This window comes from Pantherophis guttatus, chromosome 1, assembly GCF_059756535.1.
Source record: "Pantherophis guttatus breed Tessera chromosome 1, ASM5975653v1, whole genome shotgun sequence".
Taxonomy (NCBI): domain Eukaryota; kingdom Metazoa; phylum Chordata; class Lepidosauria; order Squamata; family Colubridae; genus Pantherophis; species Pantherophis guttatus.
The window spans coordinates 170,195,803-170,222,772 of record NC_142063.1 but is presented as its reverse complement, the minus strand read 5'-3'; the positions used below and the strand labels follow the sequence as shown (position 1 = coordinate 170,222,772).

Here is a 26,970-nt window from a genome sequence, read left to right as displayed (position 1 = left end):
AAAACATGCCCCAAGTTATATTTGATTTTGCAAAATAAAATAAGTTTGCAAATTCAAACTTGGCTCATAAATGAGATCAAATCACATCATATAAATAATAATATATTATTACACAGGGGGAGAGAAGACTTGTCACAAGTCTTTATTTTTTTCATGTAAAATCTGATCACTGAAGGCCTTGCTAGATATCTAGTTCTTTCAGTATCTAGCATATTTTTAAGACACAAGAAATATATTAAAGATTACTTTCTTCCCATGAGCTTGGCAAGAAACAACGTTCTCCCCATATGTAATAGTCTCAAATATAAGAATGAAATCCAGCCCTGATGTTTCTTACCTTAAATCTAAGCAACCACTTAATGCATAAATGAAGCAAATAAAAGAGGTAAGGAAGAAAAGCATTGAAAGGTTAGTTGAAATTTCAGGATATGGAGAAAGAAGGGAAAAAGAAAAGTTAAGCACTTAGCATCAACTAAATAATGTATCAATAGATCATAGAAAGAGTGATTAAAGCAGAAGGTGTTATGAATAAAGGTTTTCAAAATGAATAACGTTTTAAAATATTATTAACAGAATTTGTTAACAAATCTGTTAACAAATAACAATGATAAATTGAATTCTAAATTATTATTTTGCACATGTAGCATATTCATAAATCTCATACATGCTAAAAATACTGAGGAAAAAGTTCACCCAATATAGATTTTAGGGGCTATGAAAATCCTTCAGAAGTGGTTCAGTCCATGCTAAAACAAAGCTCTCTTTGGATCATTAAAACAGTGGCATCTTTTTCTGGGCTCCCACACCTGCTGTGCCAGCCAACTCTATATACCTGCACAAACCAAGCTGCTTCCAGTTGCTTTTTGCCTGCTTTGCATGCACACATATGCAGAGACAACTGAGAACAGCTTCTGAAGCAGCCAAAAGTGTACAAAAGGACACAACTGTTTTAATAAATCAAAAAGAGATTCTTTATACATGATTCCTTATATTCTGAAACTCCTTGTTTGAAAGAATTTATTCAGCTATACAGGATTTGCTATTTATCCATTCTTCTATTGCTAAATCTATTAGGCAGTCCCGGAACCAGCGAAATCTGAGGGCTGGGTAGGGGACAAAATGTGTCTGCCCTCAGTGTGGAAGGGATTGCCACTCTCGAATTGGCCTTTTTAGTCACACTATAGATGCTGTTTTAGGACCTCTTTCCAGAGCACGATACCATCGTCTTTTGAGACTGAAGGATGCCAATGAAATCTATTAAATATTCTGATGAAGTACATACCCCTACCCATGTGTAGACTCAATAATAAAGTTACTCTCAAATAGTAATATTTCACTTGATTAAAAAAGCCTAGCAGCTTGTCACCCATGGGACTTTGCAACAGTTCAGATTTAAAGAGAAATAGATGCTTTGGAGCACACAATATGCTCCCTGAATCAGGGTTCTCAAACGGGTATCACAAGTAATTTATAACCTGGACACAGCTTCTGTTTAAGACTTTCTGCTTTGCACAGGTAAAGTAAGGCATTATCAAAATCTGTTCTGACTATATTGTTTTCCATAAATAATTTTTATTCCTAAATACTTTTATTCTGGTTTTCTATTTATAGCATTCATGTTACAGAATAATTAAATTAATTGCTTGTATACTCCCTTAAAATTAGGTTTTATTTGGTCATTACCTCCACTATTCATTACCATTATCTTGTAGGTAGGGGCAGCGACTGAACTGCATTTAATCAGTCTATCCACCAGCACAAGAGAAACGGTTGGCAAAGCAGATTTCCCTTTTTTGTGTGAGCAATCCACACTCCTTAATCTGCTCCAGAACATTAATTAACATTCCAGAACAGATTTAGAAGATATATGGAAGAACAGGATTTTTTGATAGATTAGATAGAACTCATAATGATTACATTAAAGATGATATAACATGGCTATATATTTTTGCTGTTGTTGCAAATTAAACTTGCATGTCAAATATTATTTCAGATAGTGCAAACTGACATACATATATTTGATTATTGTTTGCCTCCAGGATGGCATTATTGGAAAAAAACAGAACCAAACATGCTATCTCATAAATCAAAGATGTTATGTTATTTCTACAATCCAAATGTAAATATGTGTAACAGCTACAGAAACTCTCTGTATTTGTTTTATAAAACCTGAAGATATGATAACAATAAGAAAAATAGCTGTAGTTTACTCTATAAATCATTTTCACCATACGACTGTCCTATGCATGCAATTTTTAGAAAATTCACTAAGTAAGCATTTCAGTCAAAGGTTATTGTGCACTTTCAGAATAGTTTTATATTATAATCAACATAGTAAATGTTTTCACTGAAGAAAGATGTATTTAAATATATTTCAAATTTAATTAGCTTCACCGTAGAATCTGAATCATTACGTTCTGGATTGTGAAGTAAACAGTAATATACTTAGTTCATGAAGAACCACACAAACAAATGCATTTCTTTGCAAGATAAATAATTCCCTAGAAAATACTACTTCATATTATTTTGTCCTTTCTGTTACTATGCTGCCTAAACACTGCAAGTACTGTAAATTGTTCTTTTTTACATTAACTTTTTCCTTCTCATTGGTGTTTTCACATCTTTTAATTACTTTCTATATTTAAGGTTGTATTCCAGAGATGCATGCAAAACGAACAAACTTTACACGTGCAATTAAATGTGTAGCTACACAGTGCATGCATACAAATTTAATATGTAATTCTCCCTGTAATTTAGCAACTTAAATCATAGGTGTTGTTAGAGCCATATATCCAGTGGATCCTAGAGATTTTCTCTGGTTTATCTTATTTTTTTGTTTTAAAGGGATATTCAAAGATTAGTTCCTTAATTTTGTTTATTATGCAAGTCTGGAATTAACTGAGTCTAGAATCAAGGGAGTAGGCAGCAGACAAATCCATATAATAAATATAAATAAATTGGTCTGACCAAAGGAAAGATTAATATCATGCTTGCAATGGTATTATAACAAGAGTTTAGTTCACAAGCAAAAAGAAAAGAAGTATTGCATTGTCAGTCAGTACTGCTAGATAACCAAATCAAAATCAAGGAGACAAATGAATTGTTTATTTTTTACTCATTGAGACACAAAGAACAATACAGTACAGAATCAATAATATAAAAGATAAATAAACCATGCTATTAATTGGAGAATGCAAGGGAGCATCTCCACACAAACATTTTTGCATTCTTAAAATATACAGGCATGTTAATTCATTTGAATTATTTCATTTTACCACTTACCTTTACCCCATGTCCAATATCATCAAGAATTGTATAATCAATAGGTTTCCTGATATAACGAACAGGTCGCTCCAAGTTGGCTGGTGCAATGATTTTGTGAGTTCTTGAAGTATTTTTGTTTGTAGTCAAGATGCCAATTTCCCTTCTAGCCACTTTTTCCTTGTGTATATCAACTGTCTGCAGGCATAATGAATATATACATTGTTAAAAATCATCATTAAAGATCATTAAATAAAACAGCTACAATTGATACATGCTTTATTTCTTTTGGTATAATAGAATTTAATTTCATACAAAAACTTCTGAGATATACAGGATAGTCCTTATACTGATTAAAGAAAAAAACAAATTCTTTTAAAATACAAATGACACTGATAATTGAAAATAAGGACATACATTTTCATAACAGTTATATTTTCCCTAACATTAAGTGAAAATATATTCCTTCTAGAAACATCATTCTATGTTCATGAATCATTCTATGTGATTAACAGTGTTACATCATGGATTCTTTCTGTACATTGATTACCGTCTATTATAGATACCTAGGTCTGCTGCTCTCTAAGATCTCTACAGAAACTTAACATTAGTTACAACTGTGCAGAACATACTACTGTCCCAATATGGACTTCCTGGAATGAAAGGAATAATTTATGCCATGCTTGCTAATATTGTTTTTATCTAATGTGAGACAGTATCATAGAAAACAATTATATTTTCAGGTTCTTTGTAGATTTTTTTTAATGCTATAGGTTCCAATAACTGAAGAAACTCATTGCCATAAATGAACATTTTGGGATAGTAATAGTAATATTCAGCATTTGTTGCAATAATCATACATTTCAAGTATGAATTTTACACTGTAAAACTAGCTAAAGAAGTTATTTTATTATTCAAAAAATGTCTATTTTATTTTCTTCAAAAAAAATTATATTTCCATAAAAACTAACAGACAGCAGATTGTATCTGCCTACATGAAACAGTGCAATATTCTCTGTATTACATTGAGCCTTAAATATAAAGTGAGTAAGTATGTTATCTTACTTGGGAAATGTGGTTGATTGATGATTCCATTCGCCTAAGCTGGGATGCCTGGATATCCAGCATTTGCAGAACATTATTTGCCAAAGTGTTGATCAGATAGGCTACACTAGCTAAGGACTGAGTTGTATATGCTTTGGTTTCTTCTAGAGCCCGTTGTTTATCTGGTGACTAAAGAAAAAATAATAATCAAAACTGTACATTTTTCATATACAATCTGTGCATCTTCCAACTTTTTAAGCCAATATACACATTATAGTCATTTCTCACAACTTCTTTCTTAGGTCAAATTGTTCTTTCATATTTTATTATATAAATTGCTGGCATCAAAGAAAAGATAAAAGAACTGGCTTAAAGGAAAATCTGCCATATAGAGATAGGAGTTTCCTACCTCTAATTGATTTTGAACTATTTATGAAAGTAACAAATGTAATCTTAATCACACTTGGTAATTCTGAGCAATCACCAATTCATTTAATATGCAAAAAAAATGATTTATTCAGATGCTATTTGTAACTTGGTTCTAGTATTGTTCGTAGTCAGGAAAAAAAAGCATTTCTGCTTTTTTAGTTTCCAAATTATTTCATAATTTGAAATGCATTACAGGCAGTCCTCGACTTATGACCATAACTGGGAGCAGAATTTCCATTGTTAAACCAGACAGGTGTTAAATGAGTTGCACATGATTTTACAATCTTTTTTACTATTTTTTGCAATCACATGGTCATTAAGTGAATTCAGTTCCTGATTGAGTTTGCTTGTCAGAAGATGGCTGGCCGGGAAGGTCGCCAATGGTGATCACATGGTTCTGGGGCGCTGCAACCATTGTAAATACATGCTAGGTGTCAAATGCCAAAATTCTGCTCAGGTGACTCTGGTGATGCTGGTGATAAAGGCAAGGACTGATCTCTTCATAAGTCGCTTTTTTCAGTGCCATTGTAACTTAAAACAGTTGCTAAATGAATGATTGTAAGTCAAGGATTTTCTGTACTGTACAACTAGTCCTTGACTTACAACCATTCATTTAGTGACTGTTCAAAGTTACAACAGCACTGAAAAAAGTGATTTATGACTGTTTTCATATGACCTTTGCAGCATCCCCGTGGACACATGATCAAAATTCAGACCCTTGGCAACTGGCATGTATTTATGATGGTTGCAGTGTCCTGGGTTCATGTGATCACCTTTTGCAACCTTCTGACAAACAAAGTCAATGGGGAAGCAGATTCACTTAACAACCATTTTACTAACTTAACAACTGCAGTGATTCACTTAACAACTGTGACAAAAAGGCTGTAAAATTTGTCAAAACTCACTTAATAACTGTCTTGCTTAACAACAGAAATGTTGGACTTAACTGTGGTCATAAGTTGAAGACTACCTTCAACTGACTTGTCTACCAGCAAGAAAACTGGAGTCAACCAGTACATAATTATACTTCTACTTTAACCAATCTCAAGTGTATTCTTACTACTGTAAGCTGATTACCTGAAGTCAGCTAACACTAACTTCAATTACATAATTCAAACTTTACATTTTGTTTTTTAAAGTAGTGCTCAGTACAACCTATCAGGGTGGGCTCATTTGAAATACTGAGAGCATGTTATGGCATTTTCACAAAATAACTACCAAAGTGAGTACTATACTGCACAATATACTAGAAGATGAGCTGGTAATGTTGCGATACATGACACCCTCCAGCAGCTTTAAAAAAAAAGACTAAGCTGACTTTAATTTTAGCAGAAAATGCTATCATTTTCATTTTTTAATAATGCTTTCAAGATAGGTATCTGCTTCTTATGTGTGCTACACTGGGTACATGATTTATGTACCATCCAACACATATAAGCCTCCCAGAGGTTGCCTTATTGGTGAGATATACGTAATTTTCAGAATATAAGATGCACCTTCCCCCCCAAAAAAGTCTGTGTGTCTTATAGAGCGAATGTTGCTGAAGCCCCGCCCACTCTTCGGCCTCTGCCTCCTAGCAATTTGCCTCCTTGCAATAAACAGCAAACTGGGGAACTTCAGCACAGCCTGATTTAGTACGGGCAGCTGACTGGCGGTTGGATCTACCTCCCAGAATACCACCAATCAGCTGTTCCAGGTTGCGGGGATCGCCGCCACCCATCGCCATCATTGCCATACATTGCCATCTCTGCGTGTCCCATTTTTGGCCCATTCCAGGTGGTGGGGATAGGCAGCGGGGAACGGGACGAAAACAGAAAGCATGGAAGCCGAAAATGGGATGCAGGGAGGCGACGATAGGTGGTAGCGGCGGCGAACTCCTGATATAGATTTTCATGATATATGATTGTTTTTCTAAAATGCAAAATGCAATATTATTAGAAATAATACCCTAATTTGTAGGGTATGAAAAGTAATAATTACAAATTGGGAGTAATAATTACTCCCAATTTGGGAGATGGATGGATGGACAGACAAATAGAATTTGTACATGTTTAGGAAATTCTTAACACGAAGAAGTTTATATAGAATATCACAAATGTATATATAAAATACCTTTAAGGAAATAAGAAATAATAAAAATAAGTAAAAAAATAGCCCAATTTCTTGTGACATGAAGATTACACAACATTGAAAAACTCCATTTAGAATTTTAAATGTCAAAACTGGGAGGCAGAGAAGTAGAAGAACTAGGGTGCACAGCAATCAAATCACTTCTTTGTAATAAGGCAAAATCTGAAGTGCCTTAGTTTATCTATTGATCTTTCTTTTTTTTTTTTTTTTAATTGAAAAAGTTTTCAAATACAAATTTTTCCCCCTTTTTCCCCCCCCTCCCCCCCTCCCTAACCCCCCCTCCCCACCCTTCCCCCCCTGTGACTTCTTCGTAACAAAAAAAAACCCTAATTCATAACAGATTACTTACTCCCTCCTCAAAATACTGACCTTTACTTACTAAAAGTATTATAAATCCCCCTTTATCCATACATTTCAGAGAAGAAGAAGAGAAAAAAAACAAAAAAAAACAAACACATTATACTATAACTATTATAAAATAACTTCTAATTTAGCATAATAGTGTTTTATATCTATACATTATTGCAACAATTCAAAACCACCTTCCACTTTAAAACTATACGATAAGTCCTACTTTAATAACATTTCAAAGCGGGCTCCCCATAAAATCTAATTTAACATTTATTCCACTCTATCCATTTCCTCCACTCCCCTAAATGTATCACTTAAAAATCCCTTTTCTTAAACTAATCAGTCTGTAGCTAGCTTATTCACCCACTGTCTTACAAATTTACCATACACAACAATTCTTGATATCTTTAATTCACTGCCCACACTACTTAAAAATATATATATATATATATTCCATTATATCTAAATAAAAAAAGAAAAGACAATAACTTTAAATTTATAGTCCATATAATATCTTCTTGAAGTCTTTCCACTGGATTGTTAAAACCAACATCCATAATAGGGTAACATAGCTTGCTGATGCAACAGTTTATTCAAGATCTCCAATCATATCTGCCCCCATCAGTAGTAAACATCTTCTTATATATATAAAAGTAAAAACAACCACCCGAGTGACATTATAATTATATTCCATATAATAATAATTGTGGATTTCATCAGGATTATTAATTTCCATCATCGTATTGGGTAACAACCCGATCTTCTGCATGTCCCAATGTGATTCTCTTGCCTTATAATTCAAAATAATTATAATATATTTATCAACACAAAAAGAAGTTTCAAAGTAGATAATTCAAAACCATCAATTTGAGGCTCTTTCCATGTCCCAAAATTACGGCAATGCAGAGATCTGCCACTATCCTCAGGATGATATTGACCAATATGTCGCCTCCTCTATGTTTTCACATAATCATTCATATTTTAAAATCACTGGCTTCACTGTTGCTTGGGTTAGAAATTTCTATTTTTGTACAACCTATTTCTTTTTTTGTTTTCTTTTTGTGGGTTTGACTTCCATCCTAATTTTTTGTGTCTCGCGTTTCTTTTTTATCCCTTGTATATCCTCTAATTGGTTTCCATGCTTGTCCTTGCCTTGATAAATCATCACATTAAAATCAGATGGCACTTCTCTCAAATTTGTAGATAATCCAGCTGGGGTATCCGATAAATCCAAAGGCAATTTATCTGGTACAATCTCTGTCTTTAGTTCCAGCTCCTTCTGCTTATCCTGTATTATATCTGAAGACGTTAAATTCATTTTCAACCTATTTTGATAAAATTCTTCCGCTCTTTCAACAGTATTTAACTGGTATCTTTCTCCTTGATATCTCAATATAATACCAACTGGGACGTCCCACCGGAATTGAATATTTCTCCTTTTTAACTCAGACACCAGAAAGCCAAATTTCTTCCTTTCCATTAATATCTTAGGTGGGAGTTCCTTGTAAATCCAAATCTTTCTTCCATACAATTGCAAATTAGAATTGAAGGAATTTTGCACAATTTTATTCCTAATTTCTTTATCTGAAAAATAGATTACCACATCTCTAGGCAATTGCCTTTGCTTGGCAGTCCAGGAGTTTATTCGATAAGCTCTGTCAATCCTACAAAACACTTCCTCAGGTTGAATCTTTAAAATCCCAGCTAGAAATTCAGAAGATATTTTCCTTAAGTCATCTCTGTTATTTTCCTGCAAACCTCTAAGTCTTATTGCATATTCTGTGAAATTATATTGTATCTTTAGAACCTCTTTTTCAATCCTCTGTTGCAGATTTTCTACATTACCAGACTTTTGGTCAGCATCCATTTTAAATTTTTCTTCTGAGCTATAATCCTGAATATTTAACAAATCATTTTCAATTTTTTGAATTCTATTGTCCAATTTGTCTTGAATTTCATCCATTTTTGACTCTAGTAAATTAGTATTTGTATCCAACCGAATCATGAATTCTGACACTTTTAAAATTTTTTGCTGCAAAAAGTCAAACTTGGATTTCACCAATTCCTTAGTTTCCTGCTTAAATTTTTCAAGTTGCTGATTCACAATCTCATCCCTTCTTTCAATCTCCTCTAAGAGAAATTCTATTATATTAAAATCAGGTTTCTGGGACTGAAGAGTTAAAACTTGTTCCTTTAAATTCTTAGTGGGGGAATCCCCCCCACCTATTTGTTTGTCTGACTTCACAAGCCTCAGTGCCATGTTTCCGCCTAAGCAGGCTTTGTTAGAAGAAAAAAAAAACAAGACAAAAGACTTCCAGCCAGCAACAATCAGACCTCCAGGGGAAAAAGAGAAAAACAAAAACAGGAGCGGAGTTTTGTCTACAAATGTAGCCAGTGGTATTTATTCCGCTACATTGTAATAATAAAAAACGGAAGAACTTTCCCTCTCAAACTCTTCTCCAGCCGCGGCAGACGCCATTTTAAAAAAAAACTTTTTTCCTCTTTCTCTTCCTCTATTCTCTTAAGTAATTTTTAAAAGATAAGTAAAATACTTGCGCTTCAGTATTACAGGTCCAGCTCACATTTTCTTTGAGTAATCTGTCAAATTCGCAGGCTTGCTTTTGACGCCTGGCTCTGCATTAGCAGAGGTCTCCCAAAGCCCGGAGCAGCGGCTGGGGATATGGGGCATCTCATCCGCTCCATCCCAAAAGTAAAAGAAAAACTTTTGGGACTCTGCAGAGAGTTCTACCCACCCCTGCCGGCTCTATCTCCGTTTCCTCATGGGAACGGAGTTTTTTCGAGCCGCCGTTCCGTTGTGAAGGCGGCTCTGACAGGCTGTGGAAGCTGACGATCCCAAAGGAACGTCTGGCGGCGGCCAGCAGCAAACAGGAAGTCTATCTATTGATCTTTCAAACGTGCTTTTCAGGACAGGGCAAAGAATAGAGATGGTAGCAGTTCACTTCCTAGAAGTCTCTCAAACCATCCCAAGAAAAGCAGACCATTTAAGGGTACTTTTCAATTTGAATAAAAAACCAAAAAATATCTGAGCATTTTGCTAACAAATATAAGTACAAATTTTCAATTCTGGAGGGAGCTTGAATGGAAAATTGAAGGACTATTAATGTGTTGGAATTTTTCCTTCACTGACTACCAAGTAAGTAGCTTTCATTTTTATGAAATTTTCATAAATCATTTAACAGATGAAATCAATCATAATACCGGTAAGTGTAACAGAATTTTTCTAGGAGTTCTGTCCTACATTTTATATAACTGGTACAAACTGGTGCAAAACAAGCAATAATCTTCATCATTAGATTTGCAAATGTATTATAGCAGGGAAGTGGAAATACTTTATATTATAACAATATGACTGAAATAACATTCAACAATGTCAAATCCCATTTTATTTCTTAAAAAAATATGTATGGGAATAAGAGACCGAATATAATTTCAATAAATTGTTTGTACTTTTAATAATTTCATATTTCTCCACAATGCAAAAAGAAACATTCCCTAAACTAGAGTATAATAATAAAGTACTTCTGAAAAAATTAAAGACTGATCACTTTCAACACAGTGTCAGTATTACACTTATCTCTAATGTATTCGTCACAATAAAAATAACCTCAACGTAAAAATTTTTTAAAATGATATTCACCAAAGATGGCAAAATTCCCTTTTTTCTTAGAAAGGGCTAGTAAAAGCTAGTAAATAAACAGTACTAGCTCCTTTAAAACCTGTATTAGAATCTAGAAAATGGAAACAATGTTTACATATTTAAATATAGTTCATTATATTGTCTGACTTGGCAATGATGAAAATAAAGTCTTCCACAAATTGCTGGCCATATGCCAGACCCAAATTTATCTTTGAATCAGGAAGCCAGAAAAGGTAGATTTCCTACAAGAGGTTACGTTACAGAGGATAACTCTCAGAAAAGCCATAATGTGGGTTTGAGATGAAAATTTTCAGGTTCTATTAGCAAAGGTTTCTTTTTTACCAATCAGTTGGTGCCATCACTGACTGAAGTGAGCATATGTCTGGCCAATTTTTTCATAGTATTGAGATTGTTATGGGAATTTTTTTATGTACCATACTTAGGAGTCTTTCAATGATTTAAACCAAAATTAATCATAATGAATTATTCTGATTCTTAGCAAAAAGAATCTTAACTGTAGTGTCTTGGAACTAAGAGGTCTATAAGAAACAACATTCTAATTTAAATTGATTGCCACTAGTCTCCACAGGAATGATGGTAAAGTAATTAAACTAATCTTCCAACAGATACATATTCTTAAATGTGGTTATCTATTAAAATGTTATTTTCTTCAGAACAATGGAATGTTAAAGTTAGCAAGAAACTGCATGAAAGAAAACAAATTAAACTATGAAAACCCATATTGTTCTAGGTACAATACAACATAAATGAAAACGTCTTATGGTTTGGTTCTCTTCTGTATTAAGCAATCATTCAGCAAATCTTTCCTAAAAGATTAATTATTAAAATAGATTCTTACTGGAATAGTAATGAATACTTGGAGACTTTCTGTTCAGTTCTCGAAAATACTACCTTCAACTAGATATATTCTAGATTTTTGTGTATCTTGGCTTTTAACAATTGACTAAAGCTTCTAGGGAAAATATATTCTTTAACCAAGACACTACAGTTAAGATTCTTTTTGCTAAGAATCGAACGTTGCTTACCTGAACGTTCCTTCTCGGCGCGCTGATGGAGAATCCAAAGCGTGGGTAATGTTCACGTTGAGCTTGTCAGAGACTGAGTGTATCACTTTAAATTTTCTGCCTCGGTTCCGCCCCTTCTGCTCGACTGCTGTCAGTTTAGTTCACAAAGAACAGGTAAGGAGACGACGGTAGTCCACAATCAAAGCGCCGGACCTGAAACCTTAAGGTAGGGAGGGTTGGATTCTCCATCAGCGCGCCGAGAAGGAACATTCAGGTAAGCAATGTTCGTTCTCCAGCACGCTGCTTGAAGAATCCAAAGCGTGGGATGTACCCAAGCAAGTTAATTAGGAGGGGTTATCAGACAGGCCAGGGCAGGCAGTGGAGCAGCGACCGATTGGAGAACATGGCGTCCAAAGGCAGCGTCAGCAGCCGCAAAAGAATCAATTTTATAATGTCTGATGAACGGATTCAAGGTGGTCCAGGTGGCTGCTCTGCAAATTTCCGAAACCGAGGCTTGAGTTGCCCACGCAGCTGATGTGGAGGCACTCCTGGTGGAATGAGGAAAGACTTTGCCCGGAGGAGGCTTGCCTGACGTGGAGTAAGCTTTGCAGATACATGCTTTTAGCCATCGTCCAATCGTGGTAGACGAAACCTTTTGGCCCAGAGAAGCCGGAAGAAATGAAACAAAGAGAGCTTGAGAACAACGGAATGCCGAGGTCCTCTTGATGTACCGACGTAGAGCCCTCCGAACATCAAGGGTGTGCCACTGGTCTAACGGGTGTCTGGGATCCGGAAAAAAATCGGGAAGGATCAGCTCCTGAGTACGGTGGAAAATCGAGTTGACTTTCGGGATAAATGAGGGGTCCAATCTGAGGACAACTCGATTAGAATGGAAAATACACAAGTCCTTTCGAACTGACAGAGCGGCCAACTCAGATATCCGTCGGGCCGATGTCACCGCAATCAGGAACACGACCTTGAGTGTCAGAAAACGCAGACCAATAGACCCCAAGGGTTCGAAAGGAGGGGCCATGAGGGCCCGAAGGAGCAGTGGGAGGTCCCAGGATGGATATCGATGGACACATGGAGGGCGGAGATTAGAGGCGCCCCTCAGAAAAGACTTAATTCGTCGATTGTGAGACAGAGGAACATCCGAATCGGTGGAGAGAACAGTGTTCAGGGCAGCCACATGCCTGCGGAGCGTGTTTGCCGCGAGGCCCTTGTTAAAACCAGCATGTAGAAACTCCAACACGTCGGAGACCGAAGCAGAAGTGGGATCGGAGTGTCTGGCAGCGCACCAGGACGCGAAAGAGCGCCAAGTGGCATTGTAAATTCTGGTGGTAGAAGGTCTCCTGGAGACCTGGATAATGGAAACAACTTCTTCGGACAAGTTGTCTTTGGTTAGAAGGATCCTCTCAAGTGCCAGACGGTCAACTGCAACCATTGAGGCTCTGGATGCAGTATGACCCCCTGGCTGAGAGAGATCCTGTGGTCCGGGATTCGCCACGGAGGGGCCACCGAAAGGTCCATCAGGTCGGCGAACCAGGACCTGCGCGGCCAATGGGGAGCGACAAGCAGGACATCTGCTCGTTCCAGCAGGATCTTCCGGATCACCCTCGGCAAGAGCGGGAGGGGAGGAAAGGCATATAGGAGGCCCCGTGGCCAGGGGCAGAGAAGGGCATTGGTGCCTTCTGCTGTGGGGCAGTGGAACCGGGAGAAAAATCTTGGAAGTTGTGCATTGGCCGGATGGGCAAACAGGTCGATTATGGGGCGACCGAACCTTGCGGACAGTTCTTGAAAGAGGGACGGATGGAGTCGCCACTCTGCCTGATTGATCTGCTGACGGCTGAGCCAATCCGCTTGGCAGTTGTTGGTTCCGGCTATGTGGTCCGCCGTCAACGACCGAGTGTGTAGTTCCACCCAAGTCAGGAGCATCGTTGCTTCCGCCATCAGGGGAGCTGAGCGTATTCCTCCCTCGCGATTTACGCGCGCTTTCGCCATCACGTTGTCCGTGAGGACGCGGACGTGTTGGTCTTTCAAGAGATGCTGGAAGTGAGACAGCGCGAGCCTGATCGCACGAAGCTCCAGTCAGTTGATGTCGTTGGCTGCTTCTGCAGAAGACCAGCGACACTGTGTGACCTGGTTTTGAAAGTGGGCACCCCAGCCCAGCAAGCTCGCGTCTGTGGTCACTGTCGCCCGCGGAGGGTTTTGGAACAAACACCCGGAGAGCATTGATGGCGAGATCCACCAACGTAGGGAATCGCGAACTGCTCGAGGTAGCCAGACTCGGGATTTGGACTTGCTTCGGTGTGTCTTCTGAAATGGTAGCACGTACCATTGCAGAGGCCTGGAATGGAATCTGGCCCAAGGTACAATGAAGAAGCAGGATGTCATTTTGCCAAGAAGGGTCGAAAGAAACAGCAACAGCACCCGGGGAAGTGACAAAATCTGGAGGACCAAGGAGCGAATGCTGAGGCGACAATCCTCCGACAGGAAAACCATGCTCAGTTAAGAGTCCAGGATCGCCCCCAGGTGGAGAATCCTGGTGGTGGGATGAAGATGACTTTTTTTGATGTTCAGGGTGAAGCCGTGTGAACGAAGGGAAGATGTCACCAATTCGAGATCCCTCATGACAAGGTCGGGCGACGACAACAGGATGAGGATGTCGTCGAGGTAACAATAAAGCCGAACGGGGATCAGACGTAGAGAGGCAGCTACCGCTGCCAGCACCTTCGTAAATACCCGCGGGGCCGACGACAGGCCAAATGGCATCGCCCGGTATTGGTAATGCAGACCGTCGAAGGTAAACCTGAGTAACCGACGATGTGCTGCACAAATGGGAATATGCAGGTAGGCCTCTTTCAAGTCGATGGAAGTCATCAGGTCTCCCGGACAAATACAGTCCGTTATCGACCGCAGCGTCTGCATTTTGAATTGATGGTATTTTATGAATTTGTTGAGCGCCTTTAAATCCAGAATTCCCCTCCATCCTCCGGAATTTTTGGCCACCAGGAAAAAGACGGAGTAGAAGCCGATCCCTTGATGACTTGGGGGGACCGCCTCTATAGCCCGAATGTCGAGGAGATGTTGGATCTCCGTCACCATCAAGTCCCGTTTTATTGGATTCGCTGGGACAGGGCAGGTGATGAATCTGGGAGGAGGGAGGGAACTGAATTCTAAGGTGAGGCCGAGGCAGATGGTTTGGAGGACCCAAGCGTCCGTCGTAGTCTGCTCCCATTGAGACCGGAAAAGATGTAGACGACCGCCAATGGGAGCCAAAGAGAGTCATTTCCCCCTCCTGTAGGGGCGGGAGGTGGAGCCCCGATAAGGCCTCTTGAAGGAGGACTGGCAACGGCCCCTGTCACGAAAGTTGGCATGGTCGGGGGTCTATAGAGGCCCTGGGAAGGCGGACGGTATTGGTAGGACCCGCTGGGTCCGGAATCTGCCTGAAAGGGCGGCCGTTGAGGGTATGAAGAATAACGGCGATCCCCGCGTCTGAAGGAGGTCGGCATCACCTTCCGCTTGTCCTTATCTTCAACGAGTATGGGATCAAGCGCCTCGCCAAAAAGGCTCGTCCCTTTGAAGGGGACTGAAGCCAGCTGCCATTTTGACTTGTTGTCAGCTCTCCATTGTCGAAGCCACAGGAGGCGGCGGAAAGCGACAGTGGCTGCGAGGGATCGTGAGGCGAATTTGGCTGCGTCAAGTGACGCGTCCGCCGAATATTCTGCTGCCGCAACCAGTTTATTAATATCCTGGTGTAAGCGCTTGTCCTGGGGTAGGCGATCCTGCAACTGGCGGAGCCAGATGAGGGACGCACGATTGAAAAAGGACGAGGGCGTAGCAGCCCTGATAGCCCAGGCGGCCGCCTGATGATTTTTGCGGAGAAGAGCTTCTGCCCGTTTGTCCTCAGTACGTAAGCCGTCCGCAGCGTCGCCGGTCAGAACTGATGACGCCGTAAATTGGGCCATGGGCGCATCCACGGAATGCAGTTGTAGCATCTCCTACAGATTAGGCTCCGAGCAGTATAACCTCTTGTCCAGGCCGTTCGGAGCTGGCGAAGAGGCCGGTAGGCTCCATGGGCGTTGGATGACTTCCGTAAACAGCTGAGGACAAGGAATAGTATCCTGAGCCGCAGTCTGCAGATTAAAGAGCCCATCAGAGGGGGAGGCAGACGAGGACGCTGATGGTTGACCGGAGGAATCCGCCAAATTAGTAGAGACCTTGGCCTTGTGAAGGAGAGACTTAAACAAGGCCGGTCGGAAGAGTCTGGTCAGAGGGGGTCTATCCGGCGGAAGACCCTCATCTTCCAAAAATTCAGAGTCAATATGTTCCTCTTCCTCCCAGGTGGAGTCCTCGCTGTGGAATGAGTCCCGGTAGCATTCATAGTCATAATAACGCCTGGAAGACGTAGAATTCAAAGACTGGGGCTGGTTCTGAGATGTCTGATAGGCCTGGGTAACAGCGGGAGCCCAAGTGCCCGAGGCCATTAGATTAGATACAGTAGCCGCCACGATGGATTGGACATCCAAAGGGGGTTCAGGCTGAGAAGCATTTGCTTGTCGCAAACCAGCAGCAGTAGGCGTAAATGTAGCCGATGGGGCAGGCCGGCTAGCCGATTGACACGAGCCGGACTCCAGCTCAGGGTGGGAAGGTGCGAAAACACTCCCGGACTTGGCGGGAGGTGGAAGATTCGTTATCGATGCGGAGGAAGGACCCGATCCCGACGAAGGCGGAGCAGCAGAGGCCAATGCTTTTTGTTGTGCGACATGGAATTGTCGCTCGAGAGCGCGATGTCGGCGTTGTTCATCTTTAGATGAATGGGAACCCCCGGAAACGGGTTGCATCGAGGATGGCGGGGGAGCGGAAGCCGCCCGTGCAGAACGTGACTGTGACTTGGTTTTCTTTTTTGCAGGGGGAGGATCCATGACAGATTGATCGTCTGAGAGGTCAGGATCAGAAGAAAGGTCCAGGGTCGCCATCGAAGGAGGCAGGAAGTCAGGTGAGGTGGGGGTTTTTTTTGTTTTGTTTTTTTTGTGGTCACTAAACGAAGCGGAGGTCAGAAGGGAGAACAACAGAAGTCAAGTATGTAAGTATAGATACAATGTTTTTTTTGGTCGTTAAGCGAAACGGTGGTCACAAAGTGAAGCAACCGGAAGCAATGCAAGTCCTAGGAGACGTGAGAAGTTGTAAGGTGGAGCAGCACGACACAGCAATGAGTAGATGACAGAAAACGAATTAACACTCCTGGAGAAGTACAGTTACAGCAGAGGGTCACAGTCTGTGTGCATGCGTTATATGGCTGAAATGAGTAGGCAACTAATGGTGTAGGAGGGAATGACGCCAGGAAGGCCGAGAACAGCACTGAGAAGTCCGAGGTGCTCGCCGGCAGGGGAAGATTCTGCGCATGCGCTGGATGCCGAAACGAGCAGAGCGAGGCTGGGCCAACTTAGAAAATAAAATAACACCGCAAATAAGCAAAGAGCAGCCCGGCAGTCAATTCCAGAAGGCAGAAGAGCACGGTCTCAGCGAAGATCCCTCCGAAACGAAGAGGCGAGTGCAACCGTCGGCGGGAGAGGTAGAAAGTAAAATGGCGGCGGGCGGAAAAACCAACGCTCCAAGGCGAGTCTGAGGCGAAGGCAGGGCGAGCGGCAGGCAAATCGATCGGGCGATGCCACGGTGGGTCGATCGGCCCCGAGATAAAATCCACGGCACAATCCGGGGGTCACTCAAGCGATTTCCCCCCGGAAGCCAGCAACACCAGATAGCCAATAGCCGCGAGAAACGCTAGCCAGGCACAAGGCTTCAGGCTAAGCGTTCTCCAATCGAGTCCAAAGTTTGAAAAACGCGCCCCAGGCTTAGTGAGGATTAAAGTCAGACAAGGAAGCCTTGCTTCTGGCGGAAATTCAAGCAAACGTCAAATGAAGGTAAATTGAGAAGAAGAATGAATTGTCCCAGGCAGGCTGAAGCCTGAGGGGGAACTCACCCCCTCTTAGGGAATTGGAAATCCGAAGTCAAGTCAATACGAGCAATCCAGAATGTGAAAATAACAATACTAACAACAAAGGTAAAAGAAAAGAGTCCCAAAGCGTGGGTAGAAAAAATTGAGAACGATGAGGATTGTAAGAGCAAGCCAAAATTCAGTCTCTTCCACTCGACTGAGTGAACTAAACTGACAGCAGTCGAGCAGAAGGGGCGGAACCGAGGCAGAAAATTTAAAGTGATACACTCAGTCTCTGACAAGCTCAACGTGAACATTACCCATGCTTTGGATTCTCCAAGCAGGGCGCTGGAGAACAGAATAATTCATTATGATTAATTTTGGTTTAAATCATTGAAAGACTCCTAAGTATGGGACATAAAAAAATTCCCATAACAATCTCAATACTATGAAAAAATTGGCCAGACATATGCTCACTTCAGTACTAACAACTTGAACTTATACTAGAAATATTTTAGAAGCCAATGAAGTTTTTATAAAATTACTATTCCAGTAAAATGGACGTTGTCTTACCTGAACGTCCCTTTTCTCGGCGCTGCGTACACTATCCATGCATGGATTAATCCTTCAGTCTTTGGCAAACAACTGAGTGAAAAGAACAAAGGTTTTTCCCCTTTCCGGTTCCCAAGCCACGCCCCTGATCCCATGATCCCCCAGTCTGAACGAAGGCGCAGCAGACAAGGAACCAAATCATGAAGTACTTTTTAAACTCAACTTTATTAACACCAACTTAACGTAACAGGAAAGAACTAGTCTTAGTTATAGGCCGGGCAGGCAGCCATGAAGGGAGGGTTATGGATAATGTATGCAGCGCCCAGAAAAGGGACGTTCAGGTAAGACAACGTCCATTTTCCTGTGCGCTGCTCCCACTATCCATGCATGGGATATACCCAAGCTCAAACCCCCTGGGCGGGAAGCTGACTGCCCCCACAGTTCTCATCCGTCAGCACTTTCTGGAGAACTCTGCGGCCAAACGACACCTCGGCTGAGTTGTACGCGTCGATCTTGTAGTGGTGGATGAAGGGTGTGAGGGACGACCAAGTCCCTGCTCTGCAGATGTCAATGACGGAGGCTTGAGTGGCCCATGCCGCCGTGGTGGCCGCGCTGCGGGTAGAATGAGGTAGTATCTTGCCAGGAGCTGGTCTGGCATTCATGGTGATGCAGGCCTTAATCCATCTGCTGACCGTGGCTGCTGATATCTTCTATCCCAGTGGTCCCCAACCCCCGGTCCGTGGACCGGTGCCGGGCCGTGGAGTACCTGGCACCGGGCCGCGCAGCGGCCGGGGGACATGAACGCTGCAGCGCACGGCCCAGGAGCCTTTGCGCTGCAGCGTTCATGTCCCCCGGCCGCTTTTGCGCACTGGGCCGTGCGCAAAAGCTCCTGGGCCGTGCCCCCACCCCTGCGTGCGCTCAGCGGGCCGCGGCGATAAAAAGGTTGGGGACCACTGTTCTATCCCATAGACGTCAGGTTGAAGAAGACCAGGAGTCCTTCTGTGCGGCAAAAGGGTGCAGTCCGACGGATGTAAATGCGGATTGCGCGACGAACGTCCAGTGTGTGCCACCTCTTCTCTCTGGGGTCTCGAGGTGAAGGGCAGAAGTCCGGTAAGATGAGTTCCTGGGCCCGGTGAAACCACGAGTTGACCTTCGGAATGAAGGCCGGATCTAGGCGTAGCGTCACCGTGGACTCACGGAAGATACACAAATCTTTGCAGACCGAGAGGGCCGCTATTTCTGAGACCCTCCTGGCCGAGGTGATAGCCAGCAAAAAGGTAACTTTAAACGACAGGAGCTTGAGAGGAACCGTGTCTAAAGGTTCGAATGGTGGTCTGGTCAGAGCCCGCAATACGAGCGGCAAGTCCCAAGACGGGTAGCGGTGAACCATGGGTGGTCGCAGGTTAGTGGCCCCATGCAGAAACCCCTTAATGAGTGGGTGGTGCGAGAGCGATTGATACGGGGCGCATGAGATGACCGTCGACAGTGCCGCTGTCTGTCTTCGTAAGGTTGCGGAGCCAGGCCCTTGTCTAGGCATCCTGTAGGAATCGCAGGATATCTCGAATATCTGCCAAAGTTGGATCGATATGCTGGCAGGCGCTCCAGCGACAAAATGCCTGCCATGATGCCTCGTAGATGCGTGCCGTAGACGGGCGCCTAGCCGCCTGGATGGTGACGACGATGCTGTCCGGTATGTTGTCCTTCTTTAAGATGACCCGTTCAAATGCCAGACGGCTAATTGAAGCCACTGGGGGTCTGGGTGCATGACCGCCCCCTGGCACAGAACGAGCTGCTGTGGGGGGATCACCCACGGCTGGACGACGGACAGCGCCACTAGGTCGGTGTACCATGGTCTCCGGGGCCAGTTCGGGGCTACCAGGAGCAGATCGGCCTCCTCTGCCAGTAATTTCCGGATAAGGCGTGGGAGTAGAGGGACTGGTGGGAATGCGTACAGCAGACCCTCGGGCCACCTGCAGCGCAGAGCATCGTGGTCCTCCGTTTGTGGTGTTGGGTAGTGTGACACAAGCGAGCTGAGCGTTGGCCGGGGTTGCGAAGACATCCACCACCGGACTTCCGAAACGTAAGGCGAGCTGTCGAAACCGATGAGGGTGGAGCTGCGATTCCGCCTGATCTATTGTTTCTCGACTGAGCCAGTCCGCTCTGACGTTGGTTGCCCCCGATATGTGGTCTGCCCTGATCGAGAGCAGGTGCCTCTCCGCCCAGCTGAACAGCTCCGCGGTCTCTCGCATCAGGGTACGGGATCTTGTGCCCCCCTCTCTGTTGACGTGCGCCTTGGCGGAGATGTTGTCGGTCAGGATCAAGATGTGATGACCCTGCACCGTTGTTTGGAAGTCGCGCAGTGCCAGTCTCATCGCCCGGAGCTCCAGGAGATTGATGCTGCATTGTCGTTCTCGTCTTGACCACTGTCCTTGTGTTACTAGGTTGTGGAGGTGGGCTCCCCACCCTCGAAGGCTTGCGTCGGTGGTATCAATCGGTCCGGCTCTAGGAAACTGGACCCCTTGAGCAGAGAGGGCGATATCCACCACCTGAGAGACCAGCGGACCTGGAGAGTGAGGCGTACTTCCCGCTTGGAGTTTGCCCTTCCCGCTCATTGGAAGGGGAGCAGGAACCATTGGAGGGGCCTCGAGTGTCTGCATGCCCACGGTATGATGCCGAAGCAGGACACCATCTTCCCGAGGAGGCATGAGAGGTGGATTAGGGCAACCCTCCTCCTTGCCAGGATCTGCTGTGTCAGGATTTGGATGCTCTGGACTCTGTCCGGTGAAAGGAATACCTGACCGCTGGTTGAATCTATTAGCGCCCCCAGGTGAAGCAAATGGTTGTCGGCTGGAGTTGACTCTTTTCGAAGTTTATGGTGAAGCCGTGATCCTGGAATGCCTCCAGTACCGTCTTCATGTCTCTGGCAGCCTGGCCAGGCATGGACGATAGAACCAGAATGTCGTCCAGATAACAGAGCACCCGGATCGGGATGGCTCGGAGCCTGGCTGCCACCACCACCACTAGTTTGGTAAAAGTGCGGGGGGCCGACGAAAGTCCGAATGGCATCGCGCGATATTGGTAGTGGTGGTCCGCATACTCGAACCTGAGAAACTGACGGTGATCTGGATGGATGGGTACGTGCAGGTAAGCCTCCTGGAGGTCGACCGACTGAAGAGGTTGGCCTGTCTCACCCCCGCTAAGATGGACTTGAGGGAGTGCATCTTGAACCTGTGGTATTGGACGGACAGATTCAGATGCTTTAGATTCAGTATGCCCCTCCAGCCCCTGGAGTTCTTGGGTACCAAAAAGAGGGTTGAGTAGAAGCCTGAGCCCTGCTGGCTGTGCGGGACTGGTTCTATGGCCTTGATTGCCAGGAGGTGGGCAATTTCCTGCGACATTAGCCCCTGAAGCTTTGAGGATCGCGGCGTTGGACAGCGGACAAACCGGTGTGGAGGCTGACAGGAAAACTCGATGCATAATCCTGAAGAGGTCGTACGCCTTACCCAGGAGTCCGAAGTTGAACTGCCCCAGTGTTGGTGGAAGAGGATGAGCCTTCCCCCTATGGGGCCTGGTGGCCTGGAGTCATTTCCCCCTTCTGGCGGGCTTAGGACCGGCACCACGGAAGTTGCGCTTAGGCTGTTGGTTTCGTCCTCAGTCTCGGAACTGCTGTCTGTCCTGAAATCTATCGTCTCCCTGGTAGTGGGGGCGATGCGAGGAGGACCCCCTGGGTCCAGCGCTGGCACGAAAGGGCTGTTGAGGCGGGTAAGGTGTGTATCTGCGTTCCTGGCGCCGGTACGTTGATGGGAGGATCTTCCTCTTGTCCTTCCCCTCTACTAGCATGGGCTCTAGTGCAGCGCCGAACAGCTCTGGTGCCTTGTATGGGGCGGCCGCCAACTTCCACTTGGCTTTGAAGTCGGCTTTCTAGGGCCGGAGCCAGAAGAGTCTCCTGGCTGTAAGGGTTGAAGCCAGGGCCCTTGAGGCAAATTTGGCTGAGTTCAGAGAAGCGTCGGCTGTGTACTCTGTAGCGGCTATTATCTTATTTAGGTCTTGATGCAGTCTGGTGTCCTCAGGGGGAAGCCTGTCCTGCAGATGCCGGAGCCAAATGAGCGACGCTCTGTTGAAGAAGGAAGTTGCCGTTGCTGATCTGATTGCCCAGCCCGCTGCCTGATGAGCCTTGCGGAAGGCCCACTCCATCCTCTTCTCCTCTGCCTTGAGAGTGTCCAGAGGGTCAGTGGAGATCAACGAGCTAGAAGCTAACGCTGCCACCGGCTGGTCTACTGAAGGGAGTGCCAGAAGGTCATCTAACTCTGGGGCCGAGCAGTAGAGTTTCTTATCCAGGTTGCTGGGTATTGCTAGCGAGGCTGGCTGGCCCCAGGGATTCTGGATCACATCCGCAAACAGCTGAGGGCAAGGAATGCAGTCCTTTTGCGGATTTGCAGAGTGCGTCGTGAGGGCCCACCGTTGAAGGGGTGGCTGTTGTGACGTTCCCTGGCACTCCCAGGTTGGTTGTGAGCCTAGCCTTGTGGAGCAGGGACTTGAATAGGGCCGGGCAAAAAAGGCCTGTGAACGCCGGTGTGTCCGGTGCTAGGCCTTCATCCTCTGATAACTCCATCTCCTCAGGCCCCTCCTCCGCTTGGTCTGATTCCTCAGACGAGGAGCCTTGGCCCTGTTCCAGAAGAGGATGGGGCTGGAGCTGGTGTTGCCGTGCCTGGCCCGGTGCGGCCTGTCCAGGTGCCTGAGACACCTGCTGCAAGGATGCAGTGAAAAAGGACGACAGGGCCGCCGAGAACATGGCCTGAAAATCCATTGGGGTTGCCATTCCTGGCCCCCCCTGAGGCTGAGGATTTGCCCTTGATGGTGTGGAACTTGCTTCCTTGGACCGATGCTGAGCTGGTGAAGGGGTCGTTGAAGTCTCTGGTCCGGCCCCTGAGCCTGCCTCGAAGCAGGGTGTACTTCGACCCGCCCTGGCCAAGTCTGGAGTTCTTGGGGTCACTGCAATGTCGGCCACACTTGTGATTCCCAGCTCTGCCTCTCTTGGAGGGGCCTGTGCGGGCTCCAATGGCACAGGCTCTCTGGATGGGGTCGCTGAAGCTGCCTTGTGAGCCCTCTCCCACTGCCGCTCCAGTGCATTGTGCCTCCTTAAGGCGTCCCTATCCTGGAAAGGTAGGGACCCTTCTGAAGCAGCCCTGCTGACAGAGCTCTCATGCCTTTTCTTTGATTTCTTTTTCCCCCCTTTTGACTCTTTGCGGGGGGGGTGAGCTCCAGCTCCATATCTGAGGACGGAGGGGAGCAAGACATGGCTGCAGCCGCTGGATTCTTCGGGCAGACCCCCTGCCCTGTAGCTCCACGAGTCAAGGGGTAATCTCTCCAAGGAGAGCCTCGAGCTGCCCCGGATTCTCTCCTCAGATGGTGGGGAGGAGGAGGATTGATTGCCCCCAGCAGGCATGGGGCGGGCTCTGTAGCCGTTCCTGCTGGTCGATGGGGGCGCAGGCTTGTGAGTCTGGCCAAGATGGCGGCCCGAAGGTCCCCCAATATGGCGCTGGCATGTGGTGAGGCGATCTGCTGTGCCTGACTCAGGCGACGGACTCACAATGGCGGCCCGAGGCTCCGACCAAATGCCGCGCGACTGCCTTGGTGAGAGCTCTTTCTGTGGTGCAGGGAGGGCTGCTGAGCTCTCCGGGGCTCCGCTGCGCCTCGCGCCCTCGCCCCGATGCCGATCCAGCGGAATCGCTCTTAGAGGCGGATGGGGAGGCAATCGTGCAGCGTGGGCGGCCGGAGTTTCCGAATCTGCCGCCCAGCTGATGAAGGGCAAAGCTGCTCGGCTCCCGGTGTTGTTTCTTGCGAGCTGAGCAGTTTAAAATAGGCGGGCTGCTACTCTGTGCCCGCTGGCCAGCTGGAGAGGTGCGGATCATTGGCGGCAGGACCGCAAGCGGGAGAAATAGCGGTTTAAAAATCAGGAGCTAGCCGAGCGAGCTACGTGAGTGGCTATGCTCTGCTCCCCCCCCTTCCAGCTGGAGGTCGCTGAAATAGTGATTCACGCAGTGAGAAAAAAACCGCGAAAAGCAGGCTATTCAAAATCAACAAAACAAAACCTAATTGCCTAAGGAAAGAGGAAAGTAAAGCAACTAGGAGAAATAAGAAAGAAAGGGAAGGAAACCCCACAGAAACACTATACCTTTAGGAAAAGTGTGGAGCTCCAAAAATCACTACTGTTTGCCAACAACTGAGTGAAGACTGGGGGATCATGGGATCAGGGGCGTGGCTTGGGAACCGGAAAGGGGAAAAACCTTTGTTCTTTTCACTCAGTTGTTTGCCAAAGACTGAAGGATTAACCCATGCATTGATAGTGGGAGCAGCGCACAGGAAAATGATTCTGACAATAATCTAACCACAAAGCTTTTTGCATTATTATCAACATATACATGCAGAACATAATGCAATCCCATGCAGGGTAGACTGTTTACCCAATTCATGGGGTTGAAATACAATCTTCCCTGAACTATTATCTTTATAAGATGACTATCATGTTTAGTTACACCACTTAACTCCAAATCTCTTGATGACTTCATCAAGTGTCTTGATACAGATACTCAGAGTCATTTGCAGGAGTGCAGGAAAGAAGTATTAATATTAGTAAGATAAAATACAAAAAATGCAAATGTTAAGGTAACACTCAGAGCAGAATACCTAAGGTGGACAGATGTAATTAAAAAACATTTCCAGAATCAAGCTACACAAGGGGTGGAGCCACACCATCCTCCAAATCTCAAAGCCAATCCAGTAAGATAACAGAATCCAAAGCCAAGCAAAGTACAGGTAGTCCTCGACTTATAACAGTTTGTACACCATTCAAAGTTACAATGGCACTGAAAAATGTGACTTATGATTGTTTTTCATACGTACTACCATTGCAGCATCCCCACGTTCATATGATCAAAATTCAGATGCTTGACAACTGACTCATATTTATGACGTTGTAGTGTCCCAGAGTCATTTGATACACTTTTGCAACCTTCTGACAAGCAAAGTCAATGGGGAAGCCAGGTTCACTTAACAACCATGTTACTAACTTAACAACTGCAATAATTCACCTAACAAATGGGGGGGAGAGGAAAACAGTAGTACAATCAGACCAAACTGGACTTCTGGCTAAGATGACAAGATCTCATCTTTTTCTTCCTCCCTCTAATGAATTGTTCAAAATCATACTGAAACCACTTGTTACCAAACAAAAACAATTATTGTCTATTACCACTTGTCTATTAACTTTGGAATTTTGAAGACAACATATCTTGTTATCGTAAAAAGCAACCTTCCCTTCTGGCTCACCCACTTGGACAGCACTGTTTCCTTCACAATCAGAAAAATTCTTTACAGTATCAATTGGTGATCCAACTTCTCAATGCCAGAATCTTTGGCTACTTCTGAAGACATAACAATTTTGGCAAGTAGCCCAACATTCCAGAGATATCCAGGGAGCTATTTTGACATTTGAATTACTCTCCAGAATTGAGCCAAAAGGGGTTACAAATTTTGAATAGTTGGTTGTGCTGCAGTCAATAAATAGGAAGCATAAGCATTGAAGTGTTAAAAAAAAAATACAGAGAAATTTCATTACAATGATTCGAAAGAGGTTAGAAATATGTTGGAATTACATACACACACACATACACAGAGGATTCCAGGGACCATGGTGAAAGACACAGCATTGAAAAATGGTTGCAATTTATCAAAACAAATTGGTTCAAGGTTCAATGTCTCTAAAACATTCTGTATCTTAAACTTTAAGAAGAAGATGAGCTACCTCTAGTGGCTCTGAGAGAGAAATACTTACTGGGGTTCAATTTGGATTAGAGAGAATTTCTAAACGCTGCTTACCAAATATAAAGTTTAATCCTTATTGCACCCTAGCTCCTATTTGGGGGATGTTTTGCTGGGAATATATCAGCAAAAAATGATAATGTCTCTTCTACAGTTATTTTAAAAACAAAGAAATCAATCACATTTGTAACATCAGGATAAGGCAAAAAATAAAGACCCTTTTTGTCTCTGAAGTTTGAGATTCAGATTTTTAACTGGGGAAAGTCGTAAAGTCTAGGATCTAGGCATGTCTCCACAAGAAATCTCGCCAGGAGTCATTTTAATACAAACACCCGCGTATGTACTGTGTTTCCCCCAGTACATGAACCCCAAAATAAGGGCTTGACCTTATTATCGGGGAGGGTCTTATTTTGGGGTTGGAGGAGGCGGCAAGCGTGGGACTGGATGTCCTGTCGTTGCCACTACCTCCCCTCCCTGCTCTTCGTAACGGCCGAGCGGCTGACCACCCCTGCCCTGACGTGTCCTGTCACCGCCACTGCCTCATCCATTTATGACATTGGAGCAGTGGAGCAAGGCTTGTTGTGCCGTTGCACACACAAACTGCAGCACCGCCACGAGCTTCATCATACTGGCACAGCTGGCGTCCTACCACTCACGGCTGTACCAATATGTCAAATCTCTCAAAGACTCATTTCTGACAGGTGGGGCGGGGGAGAAGCGAGACGCATGGAATGAGACGTGGCTCCCCTTGCCGTCTCTTC

General features: G+C 44.4%; 1 protein-coding gene across 25 annotated transcripts in view; it reads right to left on the bottom strand.

Moving 5' to 3' along the window:
* Positions 1–26,970, bottom strand: part of ABI2 (abl interactor 2) — a 74,556-nt gene that overhangs the window by 25,511 nt on the left and 22,075 nt on the right. For 13 of the 25 annotated variants that reach the window (XM_034431298.3, XM_034431316.3, XM_034431289.3 and 10 more), the window contains exons 2-3: positions 4,327–4,494; positions 3,283–3,459 (exon numbers count right to left, since the gene is read on the bottom strand). In XM_034431298.3, coding sequence (XP_034287189.1) covers positions 3,283–3,459; positions 4,327–4,494 — 345 coding nt within the window. Of the gene's footprint in view, positions 1–337; positions 356–3,282; positions 3,460–4,326; positions 4,495–26,970 lie in introns of all 25 variants that reach the window. The other 12 variants (XM_034431166.3, XM_034431233.3, XM_034431193.3 and 9 more) reach the window with 1 other exon arrangement.